Here is a 24,356-nt window from a genome sequence, read left to right on the forward strand (position 1 = left end):
ATCCTTGTCTTCTGTGGGCGTCTGAGTTACAGAGAAAAGAGAGAAAGACTGAGGACGAGCCAGATGTGTGTTTAGTGACAAAGAAATGCATCCACAGTGTACGAAGCAATCAGATTATAAAAGCATGTATTCTCCTTTTTTTTAAAAATTAATTAATTTATTTTTGGCCGCATTGGTTCTTCGTTGCTGCACGCAGGTTTTCTCTAGTTGCGGCGAGCGGGGGCTACTCTTCGTTGCGGTGCACAGGCCTCTCATTGTGGTGGCTTCTCTTGTTGTGGAGCACGGGCTCTAGGCACGCAGGTTTCAGTAGTTGTGGCACATGGGCTCAGTAGTTGTGACTCGTGGGATCTAGAGCGCAGGCTTAGTAGCTGTGGCGCACGGGCTCAGTGGCTCTGCAGCATGTGGGATCTTCCTGCAGGGCTCAAACCCGCGTCCCCTGCACTGGCAGGCAGATTCTTAACCACTGTGCCACCAGGGAAGCCCCCATTTTTGTTTTTTAAAAAAAGAAAGCTTGTGTGCATGTAAACACATAGAAAAGACAGAAAGAACTTAAGCGTTAAGGAACCGTGGGTTAGGTTTCTTGCCATTTGAGGTGACTTTAACGTGCTGATAACTCTCAGAAGCACCTGAACCCTTAACAATAGTATGAATTATTTAGATGGTTGGGAATGGGACAAAAGGAAAACAAAAACACCATAGATTGGGTTGGCCAAAAAGTGAATTATCCATGTACAAGAACACGTGAGATTTTGTAAAAAGCATCTCTAAGTGAAACACAGAATGGTGGAAGTGTCTGAGTATGGCTGAATGGAATGACGTCCCATTGTTGTGTGGAGGGCTGGTGTGTCACGGGCTTTGAGTGCTCAAGACATCACTCATGGGTCAGAGCTTGGGCACACTTGCTGGACCCAAGCTACACATATAATAAAATAAGCTCAAAACTCAGTTTCAGTAATGTCGCTGTCATAAATTGTCACCAAAGTTAAGTCAGCAAGTGCCTTTCTGAGGTAAAGACAGTTGCCCTGTGGTCACGGGGAATAACTAATCCACAATTTACTTATCACGCTTGACCATAAAGGGGGCTGGCAGGTGATCTCAAAGACTCATTTTGTTTTATATCATCTAATGTAATACATCACTGTATACGTGTAACACTTCTAAAAGAGTAGATGAAAATTTGTGCCGTGTCCTATAGATCCCTCAAGTTTGAAGATACTCAATTTGACTCCTGCTAAAGATGTCTTGGATTTGACAATTCACGAAGAATTGTGAGAAACAGCTCAAGAATTATAGAAACTCTGTAGAACTCTAGACTCTATAATAAAGTTCAGAGTTCTGGGTCCTAAACTAGGAGCACAGTTGACCAACGTTTTTTGACTTGAAATCGAGGTATTAGAATGGCTGTCTTTCATTCCCCTGCTTAGGTTGCCATGCCATGCTGTCTGTGTTAAATTTTTTAGGTTTCAGGTTCATTGGTTGACCATGTAGCCCACAAGAATATGCATTTCCTGCTTTCCCCCACTAGCTCTTCATCACATTCTTAATGAAATTTCAGTCTAACTTGTGCGTAAGACGAGTGGAATTTAGTTAAAATACTCCTAAACGTTGACATTTTTGCTGATGTGCATTGTGGGGATACCCCCCTGCCCCATCTCCTGTGCTTTCGTCTTTAGGTTTCATTTAAAACTCCCATCTTTCATACTTTGGTAAGAGAAGACTTTAAGTGGAAGTGTAATCTGAGCATCCTTTCTAACACACTGACTCAGCATGCACATTTTGAAGCCGGCTCTCCCATCTGTAGTGAGAGTATTAGAGTACAGTGACGGTATTTCAGAAGGCAGCTTTTGCAGTTGCAGGGCATCTTTGCTGGGAGCAGGGAACAGCCAGGTGAAATCCATTTCAGCACCATTCGAACCTTCTGGACTGATCGTCTTGAATTGGATCTACTCCCTTCAAGGCTCTGATGGAAGTCTGTGGTTTGGCCAGCATGCCCCATTGGCCTGTAAACGGCATGGAATGATGCCAAACAGAGTGTCCAGCTTTGAGATTACTTTGGCATGATCGGGTCTGGGTACTGTGGGATACTATTTAAGGCATTTTGTCATTGTGCTTAGTAACAGGTCCTCCAACACTTTGTTGTGTTGCAGAAAAATCTCTGGGGGCTTCCCTGGTGGTCCAGTGGTTAAGACTCTGCATTCCCAATGGAGGATGCCCAGATTCCATCCCTGGTCAGGGAACTAGATCCCGTATGCCTCAGCTAAAGATCCCGCATGCCGCAACTAAGACCCAGTGCAGCCAAATAAATAAATACTAAAAAAAAAAAAAAAAAAGAAAGAAACCATCTGTGTATTAAAAAAAAGAAGAAGAAAAAGAAAAATCTCTGGAAGTAGCTGGTGGTAAGCCCTGGCCTTCAGGCCATGGCTGAGCTCTGGGACCCACGGCCGGCCAGCCTTCCCCTCTGTAATCACTTTGAGTCTCGGTGTCTTCATCTGTAAAATGGAAACAGCAGCACCGCGCTAAGTTGGTTTTAAGGAAAATGAGAAATGTATGTGGACCATAAAGCATTGTTGAAATCCTTAGGTTCCTAGTGGTTATTGTACGATTTTTTTTTTTTGCGGTACTTGGGCCTCTCACTGTCGTGGCCTCTCCCGTTGCGGAGCACAGGCTCCGCACGCGCAGGCTCGGCGGCCATGGCTCACGGGCCCAGCCGCTCTGCGGCATGTGGGATCCTCCCGGACCGGGGCACGAACCCGTGTCCCCTGCATTGGCAGGCGGACTCTCAACCACTGCGCCACCAGGGAAGCCCTATTGTACGATTTTTATTTGGTTTAAAACTTTTAACCTATATTTTCAGGATTTAAAAAATTAGGGCATGTCTTAGGAATTCCCTGGCAGTCCAGTGGTTAGGACTCACGCTTTCACTGCTGTGGGCCCGGGTTCAATCCCTGGTTGGGGAACTAAGATCCTGCAAGCCCTGGGGCGGAAAAAAAAAAAAAACTGGGCATGTCTATATGTCTACTGTTTTTGTATCTGATGACGTCAATTGCACGGGCTACCCTATGGGGACGATTGTAAACCACCGTTTTAATAATATTTTTAAGGAAAATACAATGAGTCATGAACACACATGTTAGGCGTCTCTTCTTTGTTCACTGGGCTCTGGATCCACTGGCCTTTGAACCACGGGGCCTTCTCACTTGCCTCCCCTTTACCTTTTGCTCACATACCCCTTGCTGGCATCTTAGATCTTAGCTTTACCTTTACTTCCTCCGAGAAGCCTTCACGACACCCTGGCCTAGGTCATGGCCCTCTGTTTGTTGTCATTTGCTGTATGTATTCCTTCTTCGTGACAGTTTCCATAGCTGCAATTCAGTAATTATTTATTTAAATGTCTGCCCTCTTCCCCGAGAAGGACACATTGTCGCTTAGATATATATTCCAGCCAAATATGCATATCTTGTGTCTAATCACAAGGAAACATTATTTTAAAGTAAAAAATATTTTTCAGAGGGCTATCTGCCTTCCACAGTAGTTTGTAAGCTCAAAGTGTCTGGGACTACACCTGACTTAGTCGTTGTGAAATCTCAAACAGACCTGGAATGATGGGTGTTGTGTGTCAGGCCTATGTCTGGTTTTTCAGAAGAGTGAACGAATGCATGAATGGTGTGTACCTTTATCCAGATACAGAGTCCTATCTGCTTGTTCATAGCTCCTTGTATCTTTTGTAAGATAGCTGGATCATTCAGACAAAAAAAAAAAAAAAAAAGACTTAACTCTTCACTGTTACTAGCCCTCCAGTTCTCTGTATTTCTCCTCTAAATGATTTATATTCTTGAACTTACAGTATCGTTTCTAACTTGGTTGTGAAGATTGAAATTAAGTTTACATGGTTCTGTCTTCCCCGTAGCTACTACAGAAGAATGGTCAACTGTCCACTGTGAATGGCTTAGCCGAGCAAGGCCTCCAGGAGGGAGCCCTGAATGGCCAGGAGGAGGAAACTGTCACAGATGGTAAGTCGCCTTGCGGGGGACTGGGCAGAACCAGGGGCTGGAGGACAAACAACACCTGCAACGGATCCCTGCAGAACAATAAAAACAGGCCTGGATAGAATGGGCACTGTCATCCTACCTGGGGGTGGGTGATGTTGACAACAAAAGCAATCAATTGATTGCAAAAAGAAGTATTTATCTGGCCGTTTGCATAGCCCCGTGGGAGCTTATAGTAACGCTTGGGTATGGAAGTGAAGTTGTTTTTCCTTTTTCTTAGGCATCCTTGCCTGAAACTTCATGATCTTTTTGTTGTTGTTGTTATTGTTGCCTTATTCCAACTACTTGTCTGATGTCGAACGTGAATTCTTGTTGGAAATGCTTAAGTCTTGGTTGCTTTCAGAGTCAGTATCTCTCACTCTAGAGTAGACTACTGGCCTTGCGAAGATTTTTCTGGTAGTGTACATTTCAAGGTGCATACCTCTTTGCCCAAACTATGATATGCGCATGTGTTATAGCTCTTGAGCCCAGAGATCCTCAAGAGGTGTTTATTGGAAAGCAAATCTGTGACCATGCTATCACTGGTTTGATTTCTGCCCGTGGAGGGGCTGGGGACCACACCTGGGGGTCAGAATCAAGCACCTTGACAAGAAGGTCTCTTGCGAAGGCCACGTGTTGGAGAAGAACCTTCCTCTGTTCCTGTTTCTTGTCTCGTTGTTCCATTTAGTCATAAAGGAATCATTTAGCCACTGCTGTTGAAGAGGCACAAAATGATCATTTTCCATAAGTGAACTCACGCTTACATGTAATGTGAATAAGACAAATGAAGGGAAAGTCTTGTGAAAGGAGACTGGCCATTGCCTCGGTGAGATGAGATTCTTCTAACATGTGGAACCCGTTTCTCCTCGTGTTCAATGCCCCTGTGGAGCTGCTGCAAGCAGGGGGCTGCTTTTGAAGTTGGTGGGAATCCTGATCTTTCTATAGCACCACAGGCACCATATAAAGCTAGAAATACATACAGCCTCACAGAAAGAGGATCTGCACGACCTAGTGCGAGAGTTTCAAATAATTTCTACCAAAGTAATTGGAACGGCCCCAACTCAAATTCCAGAGTCCCACGCTCTGTCCTTCCCATGATAACTTTTGAATCAAATCAAGCCACAGCCGATTTGGAGCCTTCCATGGATGGGCAAGCCACCGTGCCCTGTGCTTTGGGGAGGGTGAAGAAAGCTAAGAAACGGTCCACCAGGGGAGACAAGCTAGTCTATGGAAGGCTCCCTAAGATGAAACTAAGGGGGACTTCCCTGGTGGTCCAGTGGTTAAGACTCGAGGCTTCCAATGCAGGGGGCACGGGTTTGATCCCGGGTCGGTTTGATCCCACATGCCGCATGGTCAAAAAAAAAAAAAAAAAAAAGATTAAGACAAGGCAACGTGTTGATTACCTAATGAATTTTGCAAGAGATGAGAGCTGCTCAGAGTTCTGGAGGAGCCCTCGTTTGAGGTCAGGGTGTGGGATAAGGTCTGGGGACTGAGGGGAGGTTAGGTTTAGATTTGTTGGGACAGGGGCTGCCAGCTGGAAGGGAGGAGAATAAGAACAGCCAACACTTCACAAGCTTTTATTATGGGTCCTGGAACTGTGCCTTTTGTGCAGTATGGCCTCTAGCAGTAACCCGGTGAGACAGGTCCTATCTCGATTCAAACCCAGATCAGCAGATTTCCAAGCACGAGCTCTCACCCGCTGTGTGGGCCACATCCACAGCCTTGCCCACTGGGATGGCATCTTCTGAGCAAGGGGTAGAATGAAAACCCAGAAGGGAAAGTGCGCTGGGTTGGAGGGCTCTTCTGAAAGGCGAGTGGCTTCAGGAAGTATTTTGGCAATGTGGGATCACTGAAATATACCCCCAAGGGAGTGTCGGGCCAGGCCTTTTCATCTGATCTGGTGTGGAGTGTTGATAAGAGAAGGGAGGGGCTTCAGTGATGCCCTTGTTTCCATACAATCCTAGGTAGCGTGAAAATCCTGTCTAATCTGTGGCCTGTTTACTGGAGATCCGCTGGCTATCTTCCTTTAGTCCAGATGTAATTTCTTTCACTTTTCAGCCATGTGTTTAAACACTGATTTTTATGGAAAGTGATTCTGTTCCCACCCTGTGATTATTCCATTGTCTCCCTGAGCCTACCATGGCCTTGGGGGTCTGAGCAAATACAGATGCCTCTTGCAGGAAGAGTGGTGATTAATATACCTTGTCCTTCACAAGATCCTGAAAAGGCCTGCGGGCCTAGAAAGGACCCCCGTGTGGCCCAGGGCTGCAGAGGCCACCCCACCCCCGCCAGAGGCATTTCCGGAGGCTCTGCCTTTGGGATGAGCTTTTACTGTTTTGATCAGAACTGTTATTGCTTTGGCTTGTTAGGGTGTTTCTGAGGCAGCCTGGTACACTTGTTTTTATTAGTTTTTCTTTTCCTATTTTGTCTGCAATGCAAATGCAGAAAATTCTCTATGTTAAATTATTAAACAGTATTTTTTCATGCTTTTATTTTGACATAGGTGATAACCTGTGGTTAGATTTTATGTATTTCCAGGAATCCGTGTCCTACATGGCGGCTTACTGTAATGTAAATGAAGGCATAATTTGGTATGTGATGCTTATTTGTAGGATTTGGTGGGCCTTGGTTTCTACTCTTGCCCACTTCAGTAAGGAAAGACCTGAGCCACCCTGGTCCCTAGGAGGATTGGCCAGCAGTGGAATTTGGTCCTGGCATAGGTGGATCGTTGGATGGGAGAAAACTACAAATGAGGGGCATTCCTGCTCAAGGGGTTTTAATTTAAAGTGACAGACAGGGCTTCCCTGATGGCACAGTGGTTGGGAGTCCGCCTGCTGATGCAGGGGACACGGGTTCGTGCCCCGGTCAGGGAAGATGCCACATGTCGTGGAGCGGCTGGGCCCGTGAGCCATGGCTGCTGAGCCTGCACGTCCGGAGCCTGTGCTGTGCAATGGAAGAGGCCACAATGGTGAGAGGCCCGTGTACCGCAAAAGAAAAAAATAAATAAATAAAGTGACAGACAATATTTAGACAAATGTAGAATATGCAAAATGTGCTTCTACCTTGACTTACTCTCTTTCTGAAACCGGAAATCCTGGTAATTCAGAACCAGTCCTCTTCCTATAATGAAAATGAAATCCTGTTTCCTTGTAAACTTTCTTTAAATGATAGAAAAAGGGATCTGCTTACTAAATATTTTCAAAACTATGCAGTAGGGTTCAGATATACACACACACACACATATATATCTATATATGTATATAGATATATATACACACACACATATAGATATAGATATAGATGATATAGATATACACACACGTGTGTGTGTTTTGGAGGGAGCTTGAAGATTATATAATTTCAGGGGCCATCTTTTAGAGAGTATACAGTCAGGCATGAAAACAAATATTTATTAAAATGAAAGAAAAAAAAGAATTCACAACAAATTACTTTAGCCTTGGAGTTAGTCCCTTTTTTCTGAGCTCTTTTTAGGCGATTTAGCATTTATCACAATACAGCCTTTTCCGAACCAGAAGGTTCTATCCAGCCATGCCACGCCTAGCACTCACAGGGGCCGCACGAAGTGCCGTTCGTTTTGTGGAAAATCTGCTTCTGCTGATTTTAATCTCTTCTGCTGGAAAGATTAAAGAAAAAGAAGACCCCTCCCAACCCAGATTGTCATTTGTTCTATAGTCTATCGTTTATATGGTTTTCTATGAGTTTCTATGGGTGCCTGAGCAAGAATGATTTTTAAAACATTATATCTCAGTCCGGGTCCAACTTTAGATTTTAAATTTTTGCAAATTAAAACTTTTAGATTTTTCTTTTTTTGATTCAGTCTTAGTATCTGTTGGGCAGATTATTTTCTTTCCAAACAGATGGGGAAATTAAGGATTACAAAATCAAAAAACTTAAGACCTCTTTTTTTAAAAAATTAATTAATTTATTTATTTTTGGCTGCGTTGGGTCTTTGTTGCTGCACATGGGCTTTCTCGAGTTGGGGCGAGCTGGGGCTACTCTTCATTGTGTTGCGTGGGCTTCTCATTGAGGTGACTTCTCTTATTGTGGAGCATGGGCTCTAGGAGCACGGGCTTCAGTAGTTGTGGCACGTGGGCTCAGTAGTTGTGGCTTGCAGGCTCTAGAGCACAGGCTCAGTAGTTGTGGTGCACAGGCTTAGTTGCTTGCGGCATGTGGGATCTTCCCAGACCAGGGCTTGAACCCCTGTCCCTTGCATTGACAGGTGGATTCTCAACCACTGTGCCACCAGGGAAGTCCCAAGACCTCTTTATTTTGATAATAACATATTTGTTAAAGTGCCTACTGAACTCATCGCCATGTACGAGTTAATCATGTGACGGTGATCTTAGCACATTTGAATGTATCATTTACAAGACAGTTATTTCTGGGGTTCTTTGAGATTTGTCTTTCTGCAGAGTAGCTACAGCAAACGTTGTAAAGCCTGTGAATGTTATGTTTTCTCCATCCGTCACAGGTCACATTTGCTTGTATGAAAGAATAAACACACAGTGGTGGTCCTCTCCTTGGTCTTTGAATTTTTGCACACATATGCCTTATACTATTTGCATACCCTGAGTGAGGGCATTGACACCAGCAGCGATGAAGCCGCAGCTGAGAACTCTGCCCTTGGCATTTGCTACTCTGGGGTCGGCCGCAAGTATCAGCCGGCAAACCGGGGGAACAGGCTTTGCTATGCTGAGCAGAATGGTGCGGAAGCTGCTTAAGGAACTATGCACGTGACTCACTGCACGTGACTTCTCTGACTTGGGAGGCGAGCCTGGAAAACATCCCCTCACCCCCAAGAAAAAATACCCCCCCGCGCCAAAAAAATCTTGTCACTTAAAGCAGAAGTCTTTAAGAGAGTGTGTTCCTTATCCTTCTCAAGGTTCTACTTTTCTACATCCTGATATTTTCCCTGCAGATACAGTAACAAAAATGGAGTGTCCGTTGCTCAGTTATCTAGAAGCTGAGTCTGCAGCACTGTGGGGAATTTCATGTTTCTAACGGTGCTGAATGTCATTGTCTTGGCCTTTATTGAATTTGCTGCTTGAACCTGGCAGCTTCTGGTGTATAGTGCCTTTGGGATATGATCACAGCCCTCCCCCTGGATCTTGTTACCTTACAGAAAATCCATTTGGGAGTTAAAAGTTGTTCTTCTTTGCTTTTTGATCATTTAATAACTTTATGTGAAGAATGAGTACCCCAAGTGCTGCTCTAGGTTGCTGTTAAAAGATGATCCTCCAAAATACTTGTTTCTCTGTGATACAGTTTTCCCAACTGGGAAGAAATGTTTTTATGAGTCAATCCCTTTTCTCCTTCAGTTTGTGACATAATTGGTACCTTGTTAGTATTCTCATGAAGACATGTGTGTTGCACAAATACTACCCTCCGTGCCTCCTTTATTTTTCTCTACATCAGTTGTCAACATCTGGCGTTCAGTCTGCCTGTCTCTTACCTCCCACCTCTGCTAAAATATAAGAACCATGAGAGCAGAGATTTCTTGGGATGGGGGGGTCGGGGTGGGATCTATATGTTTCAGTGTTGAATCCCCTGAGCCTAGAACAGTGTCTGACACATAGTAAGTGCTCAAAAAAAATTTGAATAAGTGAAGACACAGTTTTAAATTAGTTAACAATATTACATTTTCACTCATATGGGAGAGGAGGATCTGTTTGCTTTTCCCTTTATATCAGTTCATTCCCTACGTAAATACCAGAGCTTTCTAGATGTATCCGAGGCTCCCTTTCCTTTGCTGCATCACCACTGACAAAGCTGGTGCTTTCCGGTGCTGGGCTCTCACAGGTGCCCACCATTGGTTATCCAGGTGTTGTTGCCTGGAAACACGAAATCAGACCCTGACCTGCCTGCAATTAAATAAGAACGCCCAGTGATGCTATCAAATATGAGGGCTGGATAGACAGACGGGGGTCTCCCTTCCAACACTTTGGTACTTCAAATACAATATTAATACATGACATTTTCTCAAGCTGTATCCTGTTTTGTAATGTTTTGAAACACTCACAAGATAGGCCTTGAACTTAGGCAAAAGTCCTACAGTCTGCACTTTCTGGGAGCTGGTTTTAATTCAGTCCTCTGCTCCACAGCAATATTTTTAGCGTGCTTCTCTGAAATTAGTTATGTCATTGACAAATTTCTGGTACAAATACTCTACTGCTTTCATCTTTAAAGAAACACAGATTTATTTTTCAGTAACTAACATCCAAGCTATATAGAACTTTTTTCCCTCTGAAGTCTATTTAAGTCTGACAGTGCAATGAACCTTTATTTTTGTTCTAACTTGAAAATTTGGGGTGGGGTGGGTGAAGGAAGAAGGAGTAAGACTTCTATCCATCCTCCCTCCCTTTTATAATCAGTTCATTCCAGGAGAGTAATACACTGGCGAGACTGCTTTTCTCAGTGGTTTTCTGTCTGACCTTGAATACATCCCTTTATCTCATTGAGCAGCAGTTTTCATCTGTAAAATGAACATCCTTGTCCGTCTCTGAAATTCTGTGACTGAGTCACATCAGCAGTACTGGTAATATAGGCATTAAAAAAAAAACAATGATGGATTAACTGTTGAAGATATGCAAGTGACTTTAGGCAGGTGGGAATCTACTTGTCAATTTCATTATGGCTTTTTATAAAAACACTTTTACGTTTTTTCGTTTTAGTTTGATCTTAAAAGCCATCTTCTAGATTTGAAGTTTTTACTTTAATGAACAAAAAATTCAAAAGGGGGGCTTCCCTGGTGGCACAGTGGTTAAGAATCCGCCTGCCAATGCAGGGGACATGGGTTCGAGCCCTGGTCCGGGAAGATCCGACATGCCACCGAGCAACTAAGCCCGTGTGCCACAACTACTGAGCCTGAGCTCTAGAGCCCGCGAGTCACAACTACTGAAGCCCACATGCCACAACTACTGAAGCTCACGCACCTAGAGCCTGTGCTCCGCAATAAGAGAAGCTGCCGCGATGAGAAGCCTGCACGCCGCAACGAAGAGTAGCCCCCGCTCGCCACAACTAGAGAAAGCTCGCGCACAGCAACGAAGGCCCAACGCAGCCAAAAATAAGTAAATTAAAACAAAAAAAAAAAGTTCAGGAGGGGAAAACATTCAAGAATGTCTCCGTATGTAATTATTTAGGTATGCAAGAAAGATAAGGAGCTTCATAAATGTGGCCACAAAGTAACGTTTTTCTCTGCCTACATGGGAGGAGATCAGAATCATGTAATAGGGGTTGGTTCTGGCCCAGAATGAGTGCAAGATGTTGATAAGTGCCATAAAGACTGTCAGTCAATCTTAAATTACTGCAAAGACTTACCTATAAATGGCTGTAATTTTGAGGCTACTCCAGGGCACCCATGAATAGGATGGATGCTCTGGCCCACTTGAGGAGCGTAGGTAAGATGGCCTATAGCTTGTCCAAGTAACATACCAAGATTCAGACCCTTTCCCTTGAAGGGATTGAGGCAGTTAATGGTTTTCTAATGGTAACTAAGCCAAGAAAGGAAACGTTAAATTTAGCATTTTATTTATTTAATAAAAATCCTTTAGGGGACTTCCCAGGCGGTCCAATGGTTAAGACTCCATGCTTCCACTGCAGGACATAGGGGTTCAATCCCTGTTGGGGGAAATAAGATTCCGCGTGCTGCGCAGCGCAGCCAAAAAAAAATTTAGGTTTTTGACATTTAGGTCTGAAGGACGTTCTTAAAACAGCTCCAGTTTCACCTAATACAGCAACCCCCAAATGGTCCTGGCAATGTATATGCTAGAGCACAATGTCCCTATATTATATGGAAGGATGCTTTGATAACATAAATCCTCTGATCTATATTTGTATATATCTCTGGAAGGTGTATTCTCTGAGCTTAAGTTCTACAACTTTTTAGCCAATCAATTGAGTCTTATTCTTGAGCACCATACTTTGAATTTTTACAAACTGTTTTTGTAATTAATGTGTCGGCACAATGTGATATCAAGTAGACCCCCCTGTCCCCCAGTTAACAATGCATGCATTAGTTATTTTGGTGAAAATTGATATATGCTGGATTGAATTAATTGAATGAACTGGTTGCTTTAATGTGTCTTAAACCGGACATGCAGTATTTAGACTGACACCAAGTACCAGGCAGTTATCCTGCTGTATTAGTTTGGTCGGGCTGCCATAATAATATATCACAGAATGGGTGGCTTGAATATCAGAAATTAATTTTCTCACCAAGATCAAGGTGCCCTCAGGTTTAGTTTCTCTGAGGCCTCTTCTTGGCTTGTGGATGCCGGCTTCTCTCTGTGTCCTCACCACTGGACCGCCAGGGAATTCCCATGACCTTGGAGTTTATGCAATAAATTTTGGTGAGCAGGACTATGTTTTCTGGAGGGATTAGAAGTAAATTCTGTCATCCAGAATTTGGTCTTTCCTCTGTGTGCCCATCCCTGGTGTCTCTATGTGTCCTAATCCCCTTCTATAAGGCACCAGGCAGAATGGATTCGGGTCCACCCTTACAGTCTCATTTTAACTTAGTCACCTCTTCAGAAACTTTCTCTCCAAATACAGCTACGTTCTTATGTGCTGGGGCTTAAAGCTTCAACATACAAATCTGGAGAGGATGCAGTTCAGCCCGGGACACCTGCCTTTATGATTGTCAGCTGGAAAGCCAGGTTTGGGACCAGGAAGCCTCCGTGGGAAGGCAGTCTGAGGCTGTCTATGCCAGGCTCCTGCCCCCACTCAGAAGGCTCTTCTGCTTAAACACGGGAAGGTTTGGGGAGTTTCTCCATAAAAGGAAACCAGTTATTCCACTGGAGTGAGAATATGCCTCCTCCAGCTGCTCCCTGCTTCTGGTGCTGCCTTCTGGGGCTACATAGAACAAACTCACCTCCCTTTTCCACATCGCGGCCCTCTGAGTATTTGAAAACATTTATCGTGTCTTTCCTTTAATCTTTTCTCTTCTAGGCAGAACCTCCCCAGAGAAGACAGGCTGTCTCACATTCAAAGAAAAATGCCAGGGCTGATATATATATTTCAGATACGGATGTGCTTGATGGAAGCTTGCCAAGCATAACGGGGTATTAATTTCAATATTCCCACTTTTAAAGAAGAGTTTATTTCTCAGACTCTTTAAAACACGAGAACAGCTTAGTTTGCTTTAAACCAAGGATTACGTACTGGAGGAATTGATTGGAGGCGAGAAGTAAATTGATTCAGAAGTATATAAAGAAGTTCCCCTATCAAGGATGTTGCTAAAGGAGCTACTGCCACATAGAATGAAGGCAGTAGAAGAAAATACCCATACACATTGGTATTTCTAACGCTGGAATCCTTAGTCACCCTTTCGGTGCTTCACCCAGCATGATCATAAGCAGACAGCCTTTACATGATAACAGTAGCTAGAGATAAGAATAAGAGAAATCCCACTTTTCAAGTCATTGTTAGTTGTAAATAAAGTGGAAGGTCAAAAAGGTCCCCTTAGCAGAGCCACGGTTCGCCCCTAAGCAGCCTCTTGCAGAGAGCCCCCGGGATTCATCTCAAGCTCTGTGGCCTCATTTAGTAAAGCTCAGTGTACGGAAATGTGATGTCTTCCTCGCGCTTGTCAAATCTTGGCCCTGACCGTTCCCCCAGTTGTGTTAATTTCTGATCAGTGTTCTAACACAGTAGGATTCTATCAGTGTCATCTTGATAAATGTATTACTGTTGGCATCTGATGCTATTCTGATCTTAATCCCTTGGGTAGCCCATTATCTCACGGAGTCCTTTTTGTCCTCCGTGTTCGGAAGATCTAACAATGATGGATCTTCATGTGAATCCACTTATTCAACATGCTGGGTTCGTGTGACCTCTTTCCGTCTAGAAACTCGTGCACTTCATTTGTAGGAAGTTATGTCTTCCATTTCCCTCTTTTTCTTTGCTCTCTTTTCAAGATTACTATTGTTCAGATTTTAGGACTTCTAGAATGATTCTAAGTAAAACTTTTTTTTCCTCTAGTTTGTATCTCTTTATTCTTGGAGAACGTCCTCGAGAATAGATTTCATCTTGTCACTATATTTTTAATTTCTAAGAACTGATTTTTGTGTTCTAAACATTCATTCCTTTTTTTTTTTTGGACTGTGCTGAGTGGCTTGCGGGATCTTAGTTCCCCGACCAGGGAGATTGAACCTGGGCCCTCAGCAGTGAAAGCTGGGAGTCCTAACCACTGGACCGCCAGGGAATTCCCATGACCTTGGAGTTTATGCAATAAATTTTGGTGAGCAGGACTATGTTTTCTGGAGGGATTAGAAGTAAATTCTGTCATCCAGAATTTACTCTTTGTCTAGGCAGTGAATTCCACCTTGACTTTAAAAAAAGATATACTTTTAAAGATCACACTCTAGATTTGCAGAAAAGTTGTCTTTACAAGTAAATTTTAATTCATGTGACTACAGGTTAAATAAATGTATTACTCCTGCAAGTGTAAATTTTTGCTTTGCAATTATTTTTGAAGCCAGTCTAAATATACTAGCTGACCTTTTAAGTAAAAAAAAAAAAAAAGTCATTTTAAGCACTTTATCATTGTGTATGACTACAGTAAAAGTTGCTGGGAAAATAATAGATTCGAATATATTCACTCAAATTAAGAGATAATGAAAGAGACAGATGTACCAATTAAATCTATCAATGGCAATTTAATTCCTTGCCGCTTAGAGACCAGCAGGAACTCATGTGTAGTCAAACCAAGTTAGGTTTATTTAGCCTCTGCTGCACCGAGGGAGGATTCTAGGCATGGGTGGCTCAGTAATGGAGTAATGTGGGAGGTGGGAGGACTTTTATTATAGAGTTTGGGCTTATGCTGGATGATTCTGAGAAAACAAAGGAGTCATCTCTAGATTGGATGCTGAAGTAAGGGCAGTTCTGTGATTGGATAGCTTGGTTGTTTCTGTCCAGGAGGCAAGGAGATGGAAGCAGGGCTAGAATTGTCATTGCAGGGGACTTCCCTGGCGGTCCAGTAGTTAAGACTCCGTGCTTCCAGAGCAGGGGGTGCAGGTTGCACCCCTGGTCGGGGAACTAAGATCCCACATGAATTGTCATTGGGAAATGAGTTAGCATAAAGGAGGGATGTTCAGTTATTTTTGTAGTTTTAGAAGTTGTGCTCTGGCCATATGTGGCTGTTGAACCCTTGGAATGTGGCTGATCCTATTTGAGATGTGTTCTACATGTGAAATAGTACAAAAAAGGAATGTAAAATATTTCCCTAATAATTTTTCTTATTGAGTACCTAGTGACGTAACCGGACATACTGGGTTTGATAAAATATATTAAAATTAACCTCAAGTGTTTATTTTTATTCTTTTTAATGTGACTACCGGATAATTTAAAGTTGGGAATTCTCTGGCAGTCCAGTGGTTAGGACTTGGTGCTTTCACTGCCCGGGCGGCAACTAAGATCCTGCAAGTCATGCTGGGCGCCCAAAAAAAGAAAGAAAATTTAAAGCCTTGCATGTGGCTTGGTGACAGGCTCACATCACAATTCAGATGGACAACTGTGGAATGTCAGTGGGTCTTGGGTAGGTAATTATCATTATTTCTTCCCAGTGTGAACCTTCAGCTGGCCCCTCGCTCCCACTCCTTTTGAGAAAGACTTCAGGCAAATCAAAGATTGTCTCATTCTCTTCTGAAAAATCGAGAGGGAGCCTCAGGTTAATTACTTTTAGTGCAAGATGATGCTTCTCTTATTAGGATGCATTTCTGAGAAATTGATGGTAAAGGGTATTCTTGCTTTTTATAGAAGTATTTTTCAAAGGACTTTTTAAAATGAGACTTAACTATATTTAAAGCTGTATTTCTCAACCTTCTTTTCGTTACCGCTGCCCTGCCCCACTGAGTCTTTTCAGACATTTTTTTCCCTAATGGTCCCCGCCCCCCACCTAATATTTTAATAGAAGAGATATACTGTATATCAGTTTATGTAATATCTATATCTATCTAAATATGTATGTATGTATATATATACATATACACGCACACACACACACATATATATACATATATATATAAATTCTGTGCTTCATATATAAAGAGTAAGATGAACCATGAACTAATTTTTACCCCATGGGGGAATGTATAGTTTAAAGTAAGCACAATAGCTAACATTTATTATGCTTTTAGAATACACTCAGTAGTGCCGAGGCTAGCCTTTATTTGCACCTCAGAATAACATTAGCATGGGTGGTGTATTTATTCCCCCGTCCGTTGAAGCCCAGAGCCCAGAGATTTAAAAGAATATTTTACCCCGGCCACATTGCTATCAGAAGAACGAGAACTACAATTAGTTTCTCAACACTTTGGAATCTTCTTTAGACTAAACCAAAGATGAGAGTTCAGAGTCCTAAGAGGAATAGAAGAGTTGAACACAAAGCACTCAGGAAAGAATTTGAAATCTATGCAGATACTTGACCAAATTTGGTAGTGAGACATCTTTTTGCTTATTTCCTAATTTTTAAAAGATCACACTTTGACTTTAATCTGCTTGCTAATTTATATATTCCATGATCGGGAGTTGATCATGGTTTAGACTGCCTTGCATTTTTAATGGAAAATCGGAGGTATTGCTCTAAGGTTCAAAGTCCAGCAGTGCTGGACCACCCCGTGCAACCCCAAGCTGGATGTCAAAGGTGCCTGCATTCTAACCGTGAAAGTAACAGAGGTTGTTGTAGAAGATGTGTAAAGTGTTGGAGACTATCAGGGCAGAAATTACCCATAATTCCACTGTGGTTGGCTTTTGTTAGTCTTCTCTCTGGGCTCTTTTCTTCCTCACCCTCACTTATGTGCAGATATATATGCATTTTAGAAAGCAAAGATTCTATTGAATATATAGTTTATATACTGAACAAAGAGGTGTGTGGCTTTCTATATCCATGTAAGCATTTCTCCTTGTCATTAACTGCTTCAAACATGTTGTTTTGCCAGATAGTCCACTGAAGAGTTAAATGTACTATTTTCCTAGTATTGGGACACTTAGGTTCTTTAAACATTATATGTCCCAAGCAGTTAAATTTTCATACATAAATCTATACTTTCATTTGGTATAGCTAATAAAAGCAGAATTGCCAAAGCAAAAAATATAAAAACATGTGAACTCAGTAAGAGGAGAAATAAACTTATTCTGCGTCACTTTTATTACTTGGATTGAGTTTTTTAATAATTTTCCCCTTGACTCGTTTTTTTTCTTCTTTTTTCTTTTTTTTGGATAAATTATCTTAAGTGACTTTTAAATCCCCCTTAGCTTTTCTATTGTATTACAATAGTCCCTTTGAGGAGCTAGTCTTCAGATTATTTGTCTTGAGGATTTTGAATCAAAATAACCATGTCTACACAAACATGTCCAACTCAACTGGACCGTAAAATCCAATTAGCTGGTATTTGTCTGTGTTCATAGCAGAGCAGCAGAGACTTGAAAATACACTGAGCCCAGGAGAACCTGCCCAATGCATTTAATTCAGTGTAGATATTCATCTTCTTCATGGTTATTGGTTTGCAGCAGCTTCTAACTCAACCTGAGATTATCTCTGAAGCATTTTAAAGGGGTAACAGTGCATAGATGCTCCTTTAGAGCTCACCTGCCCTTTGCAGCCAGAGGAAAAGTGACCTCACTGGGTTTCGGTTTATCTTCCTCCGAGTGTAAAACTGGGGTGAAAAGAAAACGGAAGGATGGGGTGATGGGCGGGGGCTGGATTTGGTGTGAGTCCAAGTCAACAGTTCCCGATGATGCTCAGTTTTGGGTTAAATACTCACGCCTCCTTGGAAGAAGTTAATGAACATAGCGTCAGTGCTAATCCTGGTGTCTTGGTCCTTGTCTTTATTGCAGCGTTTTGTCCACTAGTCCAGCCTCTCCTGACTGCGAGGCTTCCTCAGCTCTCATCCTGAGTCACCACTTTGTGAGTTGTGTCCGACTGTTTCCACTATTTCCATCTCCTAATCCTCTCCACTCTGGGCTTCTGATGCCATTTTCTCCTGATGGCCACTAATCTCTGTTCATTCTCAGAGCCCTTCTTCAGATTCCTCTTCCTCAGGGTTCCAGACCTTTGACTTCACCTGCCTCATACCATTCCGATGATCTCAGAGATGCACGTGGCTGCTGCTGCCTTCCTGCAGCCAACAGTGGGTGATGTAACTTTTGACTCCTTCCTCTCCTTGGTCACCACGGTTTCCATCAATTTTATTTCTAGAGCATCTTCCTCCTTGTCATTACTGCCTGCTTACTTTTTCTAAATCACAGTTCAAATTTTGTGCCACCAACTCTACTCTAAAACCTCCAATGATTCCCTGCAGCCTCCAGAACTCATACAAAATTCTTTTTTTTTTCTTAAAAAAACAGCTTTAATGAAATATTCACATACCATGCAATTGATCCATTTAAAGTATAATGTCTGGGACTTCCCTGCTGGCACAGTGGTTAAGAATCCGCCTGCCAGTGCAGGGAACACGGGTTCAAGTCCTGGTCCGGGAAGATCCCACATGCCGCGGAGCAACTAAGCCCGTGCACCACAACTAATGAGCCTGCAAGCCACAGCTACTGAGCCCACGTGTCACAACTACTGACGCCTGCGCACCTAGAGCCCGCGTTTCACGACAAAAGAAGCCACCACAATGAGAAGCCTGTGCACCGCATCGAAGAGTAACCCCTGCTCGCCGCAACTAGAAGAAGCCTGCATGCAGCAATGAAGACCCAATGCGGCCAAAAAAAAAAAACAAGTATACATGTCAGTGGTTTTTAGTATATTCACAGAATTGTACCACCATCACCACAATCAATTTTAGCACATTTTCATTTCCTCGTAAAGAACGCCCTTACCTGCTAGCAGTCTTTCCAACTCTTTGGTTCTGAGTAACCGCTACTCCACTTTATGTCTTTATAGATTTGCCTGTTTCTAATGGAATTAAATAATATGAGACTGTGTGCTCTTTTGTGACTAGCTTCTTTCACTTAGCAATACTTTTTCAGTGGTTCTCCATGTTATAACATGTATAAATAGTCCATTTCTTTTTGTTACTGAATAATGTTCCATTGGAAAGATAAACCAGATTTTATTCTTCCATGCATCAGTTGATGGACATTTGGGTTGCTTCTACTTTTATGCCTGCTATAAATAATGCTGCTACCAATATTCTTGTACAAGTTTTTGTGTGGATGTAGGTTTTCACTTTTCTTGGGTATATATCTAGGAGTAGAATTGCTGGGTCACACGGTAAATCTATGTTTAACATTTTGAGGAATTGCCAGACTGTTTTCCAAAGCAGCTGCACCTTTTACCTTCCCACTACCAATGTATGAGGGTCCAGTTTCTCCTTTCTTTGTTATATTGTCTGTCTTTCTGATTACAGCCATCCTAGTGAGTGTGAATTGATATCTCATTGTGGGGTTTGATTTGCATTTCCCTAATGGCTCACGATGTTGAGCATCTTTTCACGTGCTCATCAGTCATTTGTGTTATCTACCTTAGAGGAACGTCAGCTCAGATCCTTCATCCTTTCTTTTTTTGGCCACACTGCACAGCTTGTGGGATCTTAGTTCCCTGACCAGGGATTGAACCTGGGCCACGGCAGTGAAAGCGCTGAGTCCTAACCACTGGACCGCTGAGGAATTCCTGATCCATTTTTTAATTGGGTTATTTGTTACAAAGTTCTTAAGATGTTATTCAAAGCCCTTCATAATCTGGCCTCCAATGTAATCTTTCTTGTCTCATTTCCAGTTATCACCTCTGTCCCTCCCTTCTCCTGGTCTCTCCAAGTAGACTCTGAGCCTGTAGCTATAAAGAACTCACTTATATTCCCTAAACGTTGTGTTCCGTCGTGCCTTTCCGCATGCTGTTCCCTCTGTGGGACTGCCTTCCTCTGGGCCTCAGGTAGGGCTATCCCCTCACATCCCCCATCCTTTCAGAGGCTAGCAGAGATGATACCTGAGGTGGGTTAAAGTGGAGCATGCGTGCTTTTTCCTTTGGTGTGTCTACCACCCAAGACTGAGCTCCCCGAGGTCAAGGACAGTATCCAATTGTATCCCTAGGGGCTTAGCATAATTAACATAGAGTAAGAACTTGGTAAATATTTGTTGAATGAACCATGAAGTTTTGGGAAAACACGTTTTTTTTCATCCACCTATTTATGATATTGGTAAACATTTTCCCATCATTTTTGCTTTGGGTGATGACGTCTTCCTCTAAAAGTTCTGATGTAACAAAAACAAGCAAATAGGGAATGAAAGTAGTAACCAGAGAAAGTTGCCTGCATTGTACACTGACCTCAAGTCTGATCTTTACTCCAGCTTTTATCCTGATTGATGACCTTTCTTTGTAAATCCAAGACACACAGCGGCTTATCGGGCAGCCTGCCACATGCCCTGTCCTTGATTACTCTTCAAGGTGGATGGAGGTCAAAGGAGGACTGTCTGCTAAGAGAGGCAACAACTTGCCACGTGATCCCTTGCTCTGCTTTCTGGTTTAAACCACCACTCCAAGAATATCAAACGGGCTGTGTCACTGTCTTCACCAATGTCTTGAAAAGAAACAGAAAGTTTATGCACCAAAGCTGAATAGCGATACATTTACCTTTTTAAATGTTGTTGTTTTTTAATTTTATTTTTTATTTATTTATTTTTGGCTGCTTTCTCTAGTTGCGGCGAGCGGGGGCTACTCTTCATTGCGGTGCGCGGGCTTCTCATTGCAGTGGCTTCTCTTGTTGCGGAGCATGGGCTCTAGGTGTGCGGGCTTCAGTAGTTGTGGCTCACAGGCTCTGGGCACGCAGGCTCAGTAGTTGTGGCGCACGGGCTTAGTTGCTCCGCGGCACGTGTGATCTTCCGGGACCAGGGCTCAAACCCATGTCCCCTGCCTTGGCAGGCAGATTCTTAACCACTGTGCCACCAGGGAAGCCCTGGACCTTGCATTTGTAACTAGTGATGTTTCTTCCATTCAGCTCAGGCGAACAGCTGATGCCTGTCCTATTGTTAGAATCTGGACTTTTTAGAAAGGAAAGGAGCTGGTGGCACAGCCAAGCAAGGGGAGAATCAACAGATGCACCCAGAACTTGAATATGTGTATTTCAGGCGGCGCCGGATGATAGCCATCTGTGGTCCCCAACTGCTGGTGCTGAGAAATGATGCAGAGCTGGGAGGTCAGATCCTGGAGGTAGCCCAGGCCGATACACACGCTTGGGAAGGCTGTAGACCACTCATTTAGTGTACAGTGGTCTACATTAAATGCAGCCTTCAGGGTCGGCTTTATCCATGATTTGCACAGCTAGGACTCTCGAGGGTTGGGGGTGGGGTGGCGGAGAGAGGAATGTGGAGCTGCCCAGACCCCTTAACTCTATGGACTGCACAGGGACCATTAACACCAGCAACGTTTCAGCTAGGGAAGATAAAGGTTAGGAAACTGCTAAGTGGCTCACTCTGGGAATCAGCTCCCAGGCCTCAGGACAAGGCGCATCACTCCCTGTTCCCACTTGGACGTATGGCCAGGCTGGGCGTTCGCCAGAACATGAGGGAAATCCAATCTATGGAGGCTGAACTGATTTCTGTAACAAGGTCTGGTTGCCAGAGACGGTGCCGCCTTAACCTTGCTCGGTGTAGGCTTGATAGGGTGCGTAGCGCCCCCTGGTGGCCAGAGGGAGCAACTACGTGCCATGCCAGCCAACAAGCCTGTCCTCATTAGCATTTTCTTTTCTTTTCTTTTCTTTTCTTTTTCTTTTAATTCTTGGCCGCGTTGGGTCTTCATTACTGCACGCGGGCCTTTTCTAGTTGCAGAAAGTGGGGACTACTCTTCGTTGCGGTGCACAGGCTTCTCATTGCGGTGGCTTCTCGTTGCAGAGCATGGGCTCTAGGCACACAGGCTTCAGTAGTTGTGGCACGTGGGAGTAGTGTGGCTCGCGGGCTCTAGAGTGCAGGCTCAGTAGTTGTGGCGCACAGGCTTAGTTGCTCCACGGCATGTGGGGTCTTCCCGGACCAGGGCTTGAACCCGTGTCCCCTGCATTGGCAGGCGGATTCCTAACCACTGCACCACCAGGGAAGCCCTTATTAGCCTTTCTTGATAATTCTGTTCCCCTCCTCCCTCCTCTTTCCTGTGCCCACTCTGGTCCACTCCAAGCCCCCCACCTTCCTCCCTGCCCCCGAGCAATGATGAACAAAATCTTCACTGCCTGAAGAAAAAAAGCAATAGTAAACCTTTCTTTTGTTTACTTAGGGGGAGAGCCTGTGCTAATGGGGTCAGACAGGCAAGGCATGAAGAGATAAAGAGAAAAAGGATGAAAAAAGAAACAAACCCGGGAGGGCCTAAATGGAAATAGTGTGTCAAAATCGTAAGAACCCCCCAACTTATCCTGTGTCTTTATATAGAACAAATCTGAAGTTTCAGTGAAAAAAAGATTTTACAAATTTAGGGCTGCTTGAAAATTTCTGAACTTTAAATGTCGGCTCTGACTGATTTTCATGCTGTGTGCCTGTATGTTAGAGATGCCATGGTGTCTCTAAATTGGAATACGGCATAGTTTGAAAGTTTAACTAACTTCTACCATGGCTTGGCGTGGGACGGGGAGGGGCGGGGAACAGACGTAATGCTCATGTATTTGGACTTTGAAAAAGTTGCCTGGACCAAGTGTTGAAGACACATGTTCGCCTTGTAACAGCCCTTCTCAGAGAGTTCAGGAAACAGGACAGCTGAGGGTTGCCAACCCCGGATCAGCGCAGTGTGTGTGCCTGTGTGAGAAGCAGGTGGTGAAAATATAAAAAGCTATAGGTACTAAAAAGGAAAGAGCATTTTTGCACCTCATCAGCCTCTAAACAAACATAAGGGTACGGAACACAGTCTTTTTTTTTTAAATGGCAGTGGGATTTAATATCTGTGTGGTTATTTCCTTTAAGTAATATTAAGAGCTAAGAGACAAGTATATCGGTGCCAGGAATGTAACGGTTTAGATAAAATGCCGCTGACTCTGGTCTTATTCATCCCAGCAACTCGGAAACCCTCCCTGGGTCTCTCTGCAGAGCCTTACTGACCACGAACAGAGGCCAGCTACAGGGAGGGCTCCTCTCCTTTAAAGCGAAACACACGACTGGAGAGCGCCGAGCCCAGTCCCGGAGCGCAGGGAGGGCGGGCCAGCCCCGGGCCCCCAGCCCGCCGGCCCGGATGGGTGGGTGAGTCCTTGCATAATTAGCCAGGGAAATGCAGCCTCAGTCCGCTTGCGGCTGCAGCTCCGCAGGCACCTCTGGCTCTCCCTGATCTTCCGAAGGTGGCCTGGCGCTTCGTTCTTGCGGATCACAGCGTAGACTGCCGGGGGAGGGAGAGGGGCGCCGGCAAGACCCCGTGCGGCCCCAGCCAACCGCCCGAAGAGGCCGAGGGCGGCCGCTCTTCCCGCTCGGAGTGCGCCGTCCAAGATGCTGGGGATCATCACCATCACAGGTAAGGCGGAAGCCGGGTCAGCTGTGTCCTGCCTCCGTGGCAGGTGGAGGAACCTGCATTTGGACATGGGCGGGTCGGGGGCCGCAGGGCAGCGGCTGGACATCCTGATGGGCGTTAAACGCTCTCACTGTGCTGACTTTTTGATGAGAAGGTCATTCTCTTTTGGGCTCAGCAGGCACCAAGCAAACCCAACGTTTTCTTTTTGCCTCTGCAGGAATCTTCCTGACCCGGGCCCAGGGGAGACCTGGAATGCATTTTGGGAGGGGTTGCACCTCTTCCCCTGGTGGAGGGGAACGACAACCCCACCCCAACAGATGCGTGTTAGATTGGGGTGAATTTGAAAACAGGTTGTGAAAGCCTAATTGCTTGCTATAGTCATTAAAAAAAGGTAAATTCCTGTTGTTGAGAAATTGCAGTATTTGACATTTTGACCTGCTTATTAGGAACTGGCAATGAAGGTACACTTGGCCATTTAGGGGATGAAAATGTTATCTCTGATTTGTGTGGTGGGTGTTTTTTGGGGGGGGGAAGTAGAAAGGGATAGCTTTATTGCTTTGGTAGGCAAAAGGGGGCACATCAGGTCTTGCCTTGAAAAACTGTGTCCCAACCCGGGACAGGATTTAATGAGGAGCTTCATAAGGATATTTCACGAGCGGGGTTGCTGACAAGATGAGGGTGTGTGCGGGGTCTCAGGTGGCTGGTTTCCTAATCTTGAGGAGCTTCTCTGGTTCCTTCAATCTGGCCTCGGATGGTTTCTTGGCTGCACTGATTAGCAACTGTTCGAATCCACCCTTTGGAACTCAGGGAAGATCATGGAGGCTGGAGTCTTGCCTGGTCTCAGGACTTAGTGAAGCTCAGGTTCTTGATGTCTCATCGCAGAGAGAATTCAGTGAGAGACA

At 44.1% G+C, this 24,356-nt stretch overlaps 1 protein-coding gene across 1 annotated transcript in view; it reads left to right on the plus strand.

Annotated features, from left to right (window-relative positions):
- AKAP12 (A-kinase anchoring protein 12) overlaps positions 1-24,356 on the plus strand; it is a 98,560-nt gene that overhangs the window by 50,179 nt on the left and 24,025 nt on the right. The window contains exon 2 of the mRNA XM_022559274.2: positions 3,908-4,010. Within this exon, the coding sequence (XP_022414982.1) occupies positions 3,908-4,010 (103 nt within the window). The remainder of the gene's footprint in view (positions 1-3,907; positions 4,011-24,356) is intronic.

Source organism: Delphinapterus leucas, chromosome 12, assembly GCF_059928025.1.
Source record: "Delphinapterus leucas isolate spDelLeu-1000000601 "Yukka" chromosome 12, BTC_Dleu_Yukka2, whole genome shotgun sequence".
Taxonomy (NCBI): Eukaryota; Metazoa; Chordata; class Mammalia; order Artiodactyla; family Monodontidae; genus Delphinapterus; species Delphinapterus leucas.